The sequence below is a fragment of the Manihot esculenta genome, chromosome 2 (assembly GCF_001659605.2).
Source record: "Manihot esculenta cultivar AM560-2 chromosome 2, M.esculenta_v8, whole genome shotgun sequence".
Classification (NCBI taxonomy): Eukaryota; Viridiplantae; Streptophyta; class Magnoliopsida; order Malpighiales; family Euphorbiaceae; genus Manihot; species Manihot esculenta.
The window spans coordinates 9,009,025-9,020,432 of NC_035162.2; the positions used below are offsets into that span (position 1 = coordinate 9,009,025).

At 33.5% G+C, this 11,408-nt stretch overlaps 3 protein-coding genes across 4 annotated transcripts; 1 reads left to right on the top strand and 2 right to left on the bottom strand.

Moving 5' to 3' along the window:
• Positions 1–2,442: 2,442 nt before the first annotated feature.
• On the bottom strand, positions 2,443–3,525 carry LOC110607782. Its single transcript, XM_021746952.2, has 3 exons — positions 3,015–3,525; positions 2,800–2,916; positions 2,443–2,709 (listed from the first exon to the last, which is right to left on the bottom strand). Exons 1-3 carry the CDS (start codon positions 3,363–3,365, stop codon positions 2,632–2,634), a joined length of 546 nt encoding a protein of 181 aa, XP_021602644.1. The 5' UTR covers positions 3,366–3,525; the 3' UTR covers positions 2,443–2,631.
• A 1,324-nt stretch (positions 3,526–4,849) lies between these two features.
• Positions 4,850–6,381, bottom strand: LOC110605076. Of its 2 annotated transcripts, none has more exons than XM_021743379.1 (2): positions 6,144–6,381; positions 4,850–5,446 (listed from the first exon to the last, which is right to left on the bottom strand). In XM_021743379.1, the coding sequence occupies exon 2, from the start codon at positions 5,427–5,429 to the stop codon at positions 4,980–4,982; it is 450 nt and encodes a 149-aa protein (XP_021599071.1). In that variant the 5' UTR covers positions 5,430–5,446; positions 6,144–6,381; the 3' UTR covers positions 4,850–4,979. The 2 variants fall into 2 exon arrangements, with proteins under 2 accessions (XP_021599071.1, XP_021599079.1); XM_021743387.2 differs by lacking the exon at positions 6,144–6,381 and adding an exon at positions 5,592–5,682.
• A 2,475-nt stretch (positions 6,382–8,856) lies between these two features.
• Positions 8,857–11,400, top strand: LOC110606836 (probable L-type lectin-domain containing receptor kinase S.5). Its single transcript, XM_021745826.2, has 2 exons — positions 8,857–10,276; positions 10,419–11,400. Exons 1-2 carry the CDS (start codon positions 9,031–9,033, stop codon positions 11,246–11,248), a joined length of 2,076 nt encoding a protein of 691 aa, XP_021601518.1. The 5' UTR covers positions 8,857–9,030; the 3' UTR covers positions 11,249–11,400.
• The last annotated feature ends 8 nt before the right edge of the window (positions 11,401–11,408 follow it).

Below are 11,408 nucleotides of genomic sequence, written 5' to 3' on the forward strand. Positions count from 1 at the left end.
AAAATTAAATAGTAATTCTTTCTTGTTAAAAAATTATTAAATAGTAATTCTTTCTTGCTAAAAAATATGACAAAACTTTGTTTGATAGCAAGACAAAGGAGAATTATTATTAAATTTTTGAATTAAAAAACTTACTAGTACATTCCTATATTTAAAACCATTTAATTAAAATATTTTTATATAAATGAATTGTCAGATGCTCTTCAATTTTTATACCATTTCTTTCTTATATTTTAACTGCATGAATGATTTATTTTTTTTGAAATAGGGTTGGAGGAGTAGAATCTTAGACCTCTCAAGTCTACTAGGATACACTTTCCACCAGGCTAAGTCTCGGAGTGCACTGTATGAATGATTTAATTTTTGTAATTTTAAATATATATATACTATTTAGCCTCTTGAATCATGACTAAAATAAATTAATTAAAATTTTCTTTAAATGAATAATTAATTAAATAGATTGATTTTATTATATATAAAAGACTTATTTGGTAAAAAAAATTATAATTTTATGAATTTTTATATTTATAGTTTAAATTTGTAATTTAAAAAAAATTAATTTTTAAAATTATTATAATTATAGTAAGTTTTTAAATTAATTCTTACCATATTTAAATTAACTCTTCCTGAAACACTATATGTCATTATTTTTGTTATATAAATAATTTGATTAATTTAAATTAAACTTTAATTAATAAGTATGAAAAAAATCAAGTATTTCAATTATATAATTTAGAAATTTTATATAATAAAAAGTTTAGGATTTTAATTAAAATTTAATTTTAGTTAATTAAATTATTTATGTGATAAAAATAAAAATATATAATATATTATGTAAATTAATTTAAATTTAATTAAAATTAATTTAAAAAGTTAATATAGAAATTTTTTATTCAAAATTAAAAGTTTTGGTGATAAATATAAAAACTCGTAAAATTGAAATTTTTTTAAACTAATCGAGTATATAAAAATATTTTAATATTACTTTATTAAAAAATTCAAACACTCAATAATAGTTCCCCGTAAATTAACCATACCCAAAAAGCACGGTCAGACTAGAGCGCTGGTTTTTGTTCTATGAAGATTCAATCAGACTCTCAATAATTCGCTGCCATATAAGTTATTTAAAGCAAGCCTTGATGGACTTCATTCATTTCAATCTCTAAATTGTAAGGGATAACCAGTGCACAACTGGAATTTAAAATGTGCCGGGACAGTTGAATACTTTCTTGTACAGGGTAATAATTCAATCATGCTCACCAGGCATTTAAGCATAATCAACATCATAATCATTCAATTAAGGTCGTAAAACTCATTAATGTTAATAAAGAAAAGGGATGACTGGAACAGAGTAAACTCATTCAATTAAGGTCGTAAAACTCATTCCATGGACATATCACTTTAAAAGAGCCATAGCCTTTTGTTCGTTTCTGTAACAGAGGAAAACAGAGAAAAGCGTGGTTCAGATGATAGAGATTGTGGTTGGGGCTTCATCTGGTGGACATATCACATGGTGTTTCCGGTTCAAAATGAGGTAAAAAAGGATTTATGAATGTAGATGTTAACGCCTTAATTCTAAATGTGATTTCCAGTAGAAAAGGAAAATGAAGACAAAAAAAAAAGGAGAAAAATAAGGCTAGGTAATTGCACCTATAATTCCAAAGCAAACACAAATGAAAATGGTACCACACTTACATTTGAAAATATATTTATCTTAAATAGATTCTCCTCTAATATGGAAATAAATTTTCATAATACGATTGTAAAAACAAACTAAGAAAACGCTCATTGCCTTATTGCCAATTCACACAACACAGAGAGAGAAAGAGAAAGACCAAGACACCTGGTGCATCCTATTTCCATCTCATTACTCAATCTATAACATTAACTGCAACCTGGACTTCTAAAAGACTGAACAGCATCTGTTTAAATAAATACAAAAATAGGATTCTGTAATTAGCACTAGAAAGTTCTACAATGTCCCAACTACTGATTACATCAAATTTACACCTGCTCTACATTTTTAAAGATCAAATCCAGAATTTGTCTATATTTTTTAACTTGCTTTCTTGAGAATCAAAAGGGGGTTTTTATAGTCGACTCAATTGATTTAAATCCTAAACTAGTTGGGATTGACTATTTGACTATATGAATCCATCTCCTCTATTCCATCACTTCATTGTTGATCAAAGTGCTTTAGACATTGATGCTTTTGTGCAACAGGTAGCATACACCATTGGTCAACAAGACACGAGAAGAGTTACAAATTGTCAATGTCAATCCAACAAAATGATATCAAGTCTTTGTTGATAATGTACCAACACAAAATTATGCTTCAGGCAGCGTAACAGTGAGAAATTATTCTACAAATTAGAATTTTTTTCACACCAGATATTACATAAAGCTGCAATGTCATAGAAAAAGTTCAGCTTACTCAGCATATTAACCAAAATATAGTGATATACTTCAGTGTCAAGACCCACAAAATATTCTTTCAAGTATGAAATGAGTACAGATTGTTATCCGAACTAGTTATGGTATATTCACAATTGAACTGCACAAATTTAATAGCAGAAGCAAAAATTGAGCAAGAAACTGAGGAGAGATACTCATATTCCAATAAAGAAAACTTTAAAGATATCCATCTCTCCTGTCTTGTTCCTCGGCTTCTTTATTAGCAACTTGAACAGATTTGAACCATAAAAATGCCTGCAGAGATACAAAATTGTATAAAGGAAAATTCACAGAAAAATTTTCTAATTCGACAAAACGCAAGGGGAAACACATATATATACGTACAGAAGTAGGGATGCCGGTAAATGCAAAGAATCCGAGCAATGGAGCATAGAAGATGCTGTCGGATTTCAAAATTCCAAAAACAGGATTTTGATTCACATACTCAAACACAGAACCTATCTGCATTCATTCAACTCTAATCAGTGAACCTATTTAGGGTCTATCGTCTTTCAATTGTCATGGTAGATATAGAAGGAAAAAGAAAATGAGAAGCTTACTGCAGCGATTGCGGTGATTGCTGAGGCAAGTAAGTAAACGAAGAAGGGAATCTCGAAATTCTGGTTGGCAGAGTTGGCGTTGGCATTAGCTTCATCCTGAGCCCAAGGAGGGGGCTCATCGGAATCTGGTCTAGCCCAAGATGGGACGGTTTCCTCGGACTTGCTGGAGTTTGCAGAACCTTCAGTTGCTGCAACCACGAGAAGCCTATGAGAACACTTACGGCTTGCATAAGTAATCCCCATGGTTGGTTGATCCAGATGCAGCAACCTCGGTCTAACACCCAAAAATATTGTGGAATATGACGCACGGATTGAGTTTGAATTGCACGAAAACAACAAGTTAGCAGCCATGGTTTCCTTCTCCGACCCGAAAGAGTGAAGAGTGAAGGCTGAAGGCTGAAGACTGAAGACGCGAGCTAGTGCCTAATCCGCGCTGCTCAGCCACACGTAGGCTTATCGCCTGATTCAACACTTCTTTTTGAGATACTTGTAAATTTTATAAGCTCCAAAAATTACAAAATTAATCCAAATTATTTCGAATATATCTTTTATTAATGGGAAAAGCTACGGCGAGAACGAGTGTATATACGGACAGAATTTATAATCATTCTGCAAATAGTTGCGGTGCCGGTGCCTGTTAATAACGGTGCACTTACACTTCACAATAAGCTTATTTCTTTTTGTTTTTATCTCTTCTCAAATAATACTAAATATAAAAAATACTTTTAAAAAAACACTTATTAAAGTTCCTATATTTATTTCTAGTTAATTTCTATGGCAAACCGACAGCGTCACCACCAACCAGCCTCGCTCACAATAAACTTATTTCTTTTTGTTTTTATCTCTTCTTGAATAATAATAAATATAAAAAATACTTTAAAAAAACACTTACTAAAGTTCCTATGTTTATTTCTAGTTAATTTCTGCGGCAATACTAACACTCCATTTTTTTTACAAACTTAGACTGTTAATAATATTTACTTATTATATTTATCATATTTTTATGGCGATGTTCACTTGATCGAATAATAATACAACTTTCACTTGACTGTATATCTTCTTTTGTGGTTCCATATATATGATTCTCAACCATGTGCGTTCTACTCACTCTGCTTCCTTCTCTTCGATGGAATTCCCGTGCTTTTTCTCTTCATGGGATTGGAAAAGTTACTAAAGCGCATATCTTGTATCAAGAATCTTCCAAACAAATATTGATCACTAATGGAAATTGCAGCTACCATCTTCAATAAGAACCTCAAACCCATTGCAGCGGATCCCAGTGGAAGAAGGGGAAATGCTTTTGATTACGGATCAGGTTTTGTTAGTCCTGGATCCTGGTCTCATTTATGACGCTCAAACAACGGATTATAAATCTTCTCTGTTCAATTGTTTATGATGAGAAATCACTGCATTTGGTTCCAAGAGAGAATAGTACTTGTAATCAAATATTGACAACAGCTTCCAGCCTCAACTATCCTCCTATCACTATCCCGAATCTTAAAGACGACTTCTCTGTAACTCTTACAGTGACAAATGTTGGCAAATCAGGAAGCATTTATAAAGCTATAGAGTTTAATCCTGTTGGAATAAATGTTACTGTTGTGCCGAAGCTACTAGTTTCAACAGCTACGTACGGCCAGAAGATTAAATTCACAGCGAGTTTTAAGGTGGCACCTCAATCAAAGGGCTATTGTATTTGGGTTTTTGACAGGGAGGAATTTGCATCTTCCAGGATGGGCTAGATGAGGCAAGGTGGCTTTATTTGTATAGATTAGTTAATAATCTTTTAGATCCTTACTGCCCTACATAAAGATTGAGGAAGAAATATACCTGGCTTGATAAATCGACAGTAAGGTACCATCAATTACGCAATTTAGCATCACTGAAGTATGCAATACAATTATATATTTTACAAGTGCACCAATCAATTATGACCAATAACCAGATGCAGACAAGGCATTACAATTATTGCAACCCATGAGCATGAACTTCAGAAGGATCAATTAGACCTTCTAACACAACCAGCTGGTCTAACAATGCAAGCTTCTCATCTTCAAGAGTCTTAACCTCCTCTTCTATCACCTCCAACTCTCTCCCCAGCCCAAAGCTTTCTTCCTCCAACAGCAAATACTTCCTTCTGAGAGCGCGATATTCATCCCCTGAGGTAGAGGAGTCTGGCAATGAATCTGAGTTTGATCTCTCCGGTTGATGGATCATCGGAGACCCCTCGTTCTTCAAATTCCTTTTGGAGGCCTTCTGGCTCATTCTTAGAGGCCTCTGTACCTGTTGAACCTCTCTCTCTCTGATGTTATTAACTTGAGTTGGGATCAAGGAAGCTCTAGAGGTTGAGACTTTCTTTTTGCGTGGCTTGGAGTTTGTGATTTCCCCTGATGGTAGCATCCTTGGATCTTGCATAATTTTACCCAGCAGTACTACGAGATCAAAAGCAGAAGAGCTCAAGGAGAATTTCAACTATTTCCCATCAAAGCTAATCACAATACTCGTTGCTAAATTAAAGCATGATGTAAACCAAAATATGCAGCCTATTAACATCACAAAACATACAGATTGACTTACAGGAAAATACCAGGTGAATATGTTTGAATCTATCAGGAGATAGAATATGAGTTAGCTTGTAACATATCTTCGTATTTCAGATAAGCTTCATCATACAGGAACCCATAAAGATTATTAGTATTGAAAACATCAGTAGATGCTAAAATGAAAATATACCTTCATCTTGTTCATGAAATTAGTTGATCTGATTCGTCAAGTCACTCACAATCCTATTATAGAATTCAGATCGTTCTCTTATAAATTATAATGAATATTTGTATCTGTAATTTCTTTTCATTCACAGTGATTCAAAGTTGAAGAATACGGTAATGCTATTGACAATAACTATAACAAACAGTAAAATAAAAGAAATACCTAGAATTAAAGAAGACCAAACAAATCCACCAATTAGGCGTTGCCAGATAACAACAAAATTCATGAGAAACAGGGATAAATCTGTGAAGTCAGTAAGCTATTGGCGGGGACAGGGTCGGAGAGCAGGTCGAAGGCAATACTTGAAAAATATACAGGGAAACAGATAAAGGGGAAAAAATGTAGAAATAGAAAGCAAACCTTAATCGATTTTGGATATGCATGCCATGTGAGTAGATCGGGTAACCAGAGCTTCAAGTCGTTTTCTCTTCTTTGTCCGTCGGTAATGCTTCTCTATTCTGTAGAGTGGGAGGAGAAGGAGGTGGAAGGGGAAGCTTAGGGCGGTGGTTGCAGCGGTGTTAGGGTTAGCGAGATTTTGAGGAAGAGAGAAGTGCAAGGGAACACAAACTCATTTGAGAAGGACGAGAATTAAAAGGGTTGGACATATTATATTCACTAACAAAGGTCGTTTTGAAATAGGGAGCAAAAGAAAACGACGCCATTTTAGTTGTACGGTTAAGAGTCCTAAAATAAAAGGGCCGATAACAAGAGATCCACATAGTAACATACACATAAATACTTACAATTTTTATATATAATCATGCCATGAGTTGGTATTATTATTATTATTATTATTATTATTATTATTATTATTATTATTATTATTATTATTATTATTAGAGTTAATTGCAAACTCTTGTTATAATTTTTATTATTTGAAATTATTTTAGTTGTACTTTACTGTTATTTATTTTATTAAAAATTAATAAAAGTATCACATTAATATTAAATCAGTAAATTTTAGGATAAAATTAATAATAATTTAAAATTTTATAATAAAATTAAAAGTATAAATTTTTTTAATAATTATCTATTTTATATAATTTTTTAGGAGATGGTGAAATTGAAATTGAATTTATAATTTTAGATAAAATAAAATTAAAATAAACTATTGTTATTATAAAATTATTGGTAAAAAAAGTAAAAAAATTGAATAATAATTTTTAAATACATTTAATAGTAAAATATAATAACTTAATAATTTTATAAAATTTTAATTATATAAATAATGGAAAGTATAGTCATTAAAAAATATAATTTAATTGATAAAAAATAAAAATATAATATAAAATTATAACAAAAGTAAATATAAAAATTTTTGGGCAATTAATGTTAAATATTGCTGTAATGTTATAGTGTTGACGTGGTGAATAATATGATAATTTCATTAAGTTTTTAATTATATAAGTAAAATTGAGTAATTTTAAAAAGTTAAAATTTAATTAATAAAAAATAATAAAAAATATAATTATAACAAAATTAAAATTACATATATTTTTTTGTAATTAACTGTTATTATTATTATTATTATTGAAAGATATAACTTGAATTAATTATAGGAAATAATTAACTAATAATGAGTTTCACAATATTGAACTAGTTTTTGCTTGTGGATAATGTAGTGATATTATTGTTAAGCTAAAGGTGTGAATTTATAGGCTATTCTTCGTACACTTAAGAATTCATTCCAAAAAACCTAAACTATGATTCTGTTATAACCGATCACTTCCAAATATCGATTATATAATATACTAAAATTAATTTAAAAATAAATTTAATATATTGCAATAAACAAATTATTTTTAATAAAATTTAACATTATTTATTTATTAACCTTAACCTCCCTCCGTATTTGGCCCGAAATAGATTATACAATTGAAGGATGAAGGAAATTGGATGAAGCGTATCTTTCAACAACAAGGAAAAGTCTAAGGTCAGCAATGACTTTTCAAGTTGATTTTATATTATATATATATATAACCAAAATAAATTATTTTATTATAATTTACTAATTAATTATAAGTCAATATAAACTTTTTTCAATGATATTATTGTTAAATTTATGCTTTTATTTTGCTATTTTGTTATATAACATGAATTGCATATTTTTATGATTGTATATTATAAATTTTCTCCTTAATTTGTTAATAAAATTGAGTTTTTAATTTAAAAAAAATAATAATAATGAAAAAAGTATGGATCAAAAGAATAATTTATAAAAAATTAAATGTGAATTAAAAAACATATATTTAGAATAACTTAAAGGTGAAATCACAGACCTCCACATGTTGTGCTTTTAGATTAATTTTATAAATAGAATCGTTTATCTGTAAAGATAAATTTATTAAAGTTGTTAATACAGCTGCCTTTGCTGTCGTCTTTGTATTTCGTCACCAAAGAGCAACTTCCTTAATCATTTTTTTAAAACTATAATATTTTCATTTGCAAGTTAATTAGGGGCTACATTGTAAATGCAATTTTAGTTAATTTCAAAATGGGAGAAAATGGTTACTAAGATTCTTTTAAATTAAGCCCATAAATCATGGCTAAAAGGATGATTAGCAGTACTTTCCTTTTTGAATTTCTGATGTTCTCTTGCAAAGTATTCATACCATTTGCAAATAATGTAATATTAATTGTAGTCATTTTATGGGTATTAATTTTTATTTTAATTTTATCCAAATTTTTTTTTAAAAAAAATGTAATTTGTCATATCATATGCGATGAAATATAGAAGAAACTTCCGAGTAATATGCAATGCATAGAATTTTATAATTATTAAAATTCATAAAATAAAATTAAAATAAGTTTTAATAATAGTGGCAAGTAATTTTTATTTTTTAGTTTGACATTATCTAATAGTCTCAACTTAATAATTGTTTAACATTTTATTCTAGGTGATAAACACGGACATAAGAACTTATGTTCGATTGGGTGTATATCTGTAGTATAATTTCTTTTTTTTTTTTTAATAAAAAAATTATAAGAAAGCATAAATTGATTAGAAAATTAATGAGAAGGCAGCTTTAAATTTTCAAATCACATGTCTCTTCTGTTTATTTATAATAATATAAACGCAACATGCAAAGAATAGGAAGTGCTTCTCATTTTATTTTATTTTTTAAAGCACGTTATGTAAGGCAAAAGTCGATGACCTCGAACTTAACCTTGTCCTGCGGCGGCCTCTCTTCTCCTTCTCCTTCTCCTTCTTGGGCTGGTTGAGTTTTGGGTGACCTGTGAGACTTTAATGGATCCGCCCGTGCTCCTCCTCACCACCACCGTCACTGTTCTATACTTGATCTTACCAACCGCCTCCCTCGCTCAGAAGTTGCCGCTATCGAACTTCAAGTTTGGTCCTTTCAATAGTTCCTACTACGCCACCTTCGCTGTCCTAACGCCTGCTACAATCAGCAACGATGCCCTTCAGGTTACTCCCGATTCCGCCGGCAACTTCACCCTCTCTAACAGGTCCGGCCGTGTATTCTTCAATCGCAGTTTCACTCTCTGGGAGGATCTAAAAGGAGGTGCTGCTAGGGTGGCTTCTTTTAACTCTTCATTCCTCATTAATGTCTTTCGAATTAGTAACACCTCCGTCCCCGGAGAGGGCTTAGCCTTTTTAATAGCACCCGACCTCACTCTTCCTCTCAACAGCTCTGGGCAGTTCTTGGGTTTGACAAACTCTACCACCGATGGCGATTCCTCCAACGGCATCGTGGCCATTGAGCTTGATACCTTTAAGCAGGATTTCGATCCAGACGACAACCACATGGGTCTTAATATCCACAGTGTCCGCTCTAAAAAGACCGTGTCTCTTTCCAACTTTGGCATTCAGATCGCTCCTTTGGGAGCCGTAGTTTACATGGTCTGGGTCCATTACGACGGAGTCCAAAAGGAACTGCAGGTTTACATGGCAGAACGAGGGAAGACCAAGCCCACCACGCCAGTTCTGACTGCGGATCTAGATCTCAAAGGTCTTGTGAATCAGAATTCTTACTTTGGCTTTGCAGCCTCCACAGGAAGCGATATCCAGCTCAACTGTGTGCTTGCCTGGAATTTGACAGTTGAGCAGCTATCCTCCGCCGTAGTTAAGAATGGCGACGGTGATAATAATAATAAGCCAATAAAGATCGGCATAGGGGTCGGGGTGTCTGTATTGGTCCTATTACTGATTGTGGTACCAGCGGTGACCTACTATCTGATGAAGAAGAGGGCGGCTTCAGACCCCAACCTACTTGGAGCACTTAAGAGCCTGCCGGGGATGCCAAGAGAATTCCGATTTAAGGATCTGAAGAAGGCGACCAACAGTTTTGATGCGAAGAACAAGCTTGGTGAAGGTGGTTTCGGAGTGGTGTATAAAGGAGTGCTACCCAACGAGAATGTTCCCGTCGCAGTGAAGAAGTTCTCCAGAGACAACATCAAGGGTCAAGACGATTTCTTGGCTGAGCTTACCATCATTAACCGTCTCCGCCATAAACATCTCGTCCGATTACTGGGTAAGATATTTATAATTCCCATCCAAGCCATGTATAAAGATGTCTAATTACATGAAAATTAATGCATCTGCTAATGATTTGGATTTGAAAGTTGGTATTTTTTGTCCTGTACTATGGTGATTATTTATGAATCTAATGACAGGGTGGTGCCACAAGAATGGGATGCTGCTTCTGGTGTATGACTACATGCCAAATGGAAGCTTGGATACACACATATTCAATGGCCCTGAAGAGAAAACCACCCTGGAGTGGAAGCTCAGGTATAACATCATAGCTGGCGTAGCTTCTGCGCTGCACTATCTCCACAATGAGTATGACCAGAGGGTGGTCCACAGAGACCTCAAAGCCAGCAACATCATGCTGGATTCCAACTTTAATGCTCGTCTAGGAGATTTTGGGCTGGCCCGTGCCTTGGAGAATGAGAAAACATCCTATGCAGAGCTCGAAGGAGTGCCTGGAACTATGGGCTATATTGCCCCTGAATGTTTTCATACTGGCAAAGCCACCCGCGAGTCTGACGTCTATGGTTTTGGTGCGGTGGTTCTTGAGGTGGTGTGCGGGCAGCGACCTTGGACCAAGATTGCTGGCTTCCAGTTCTTGGTGGATTGGGTGTGGTGGCTGCATCGTGAAGGGCGCATACTGGAGGCAGTTGATGAGAGGCTGCGCAATGATTACGTTGTTGAGGAAGCTCAAAGGCTGCTGCTGCTTGGGCTGGCTTGCTCCCATCCTATAGCTAGCGAGAGGCCTAAAACACAGGACATATTTCAAATGATTGCAGGATCAGTCGCAGTGCCCCGCGTCCCACCTTTCAAGCCGGCTTTCGTGTGGCCGTCGGCGGCAGGCCCGGATATCACCGGCAACAGCAGCAGGGATAATACAGCAGATACAACTCCCATTACATCTGGTTGGTCCCCTCAATGCGTTACGCCTTCAAGCTATGCTGGGGAATACACAGACAGCTTTCTGGTCTAGCAAAGTCCATTCCTTCCTCCAATTATACCTAATTCTTGTTTATCTTGTTTCAATTTGATTCTTGAGTTTATTGATCATCGCTGGGAGGTGGGGGTGCATTTGTGGATTTCCATCAAATTGAATTGTATAAATTTTTTTATTTTCCCTTCTTATAGTTTCC

Bases quoted from the DNA above. Each gene is read 5' to 3' on its own strand.
- LOC110607782 (XM_021746952.2), bottom strand. From the start codon at position 3,365: ATGGCTGCTAACTTGTTGTTTTCGTGCAATTCAAACTCAATCCGTGCG. The intron at 2,917-3,014 runs GTAAGCTTCTCA...GAATGAATGCAG, and splicing joins CAATCACCGCAATCGCTGCA to ATAGGTTCTGTGTTTGAGTA. The intron at 2,710-2,799 runs GTACGTATATAT...GTATCTCTGCAG, and splicing joins TTACCGGCATCCCTACTTCT to GCATTTTTATGGTTCAAATC.
- LOC110605076 (XM_021743379.1), bottom strand. From the start codon at position 5,429: ATGCAAGATCCAAGGATGCTACCATCAGGGGAAATCACAAACTCCAAG.
- LOC110606836 (XM_021745826.2), top strand. From the start codon at position 9,031: ATGGATCCGCCCGTGCTCCTCCTCACCACCACCGTCACTGTTCTATAC. The intron at 10,277-10,418 runs GTAAGATATTTA...ATCTAATGACAG, and splicing joins ACATCTCGTCCGATTACTGG to GGTGGTGCCACAAGAATGGG.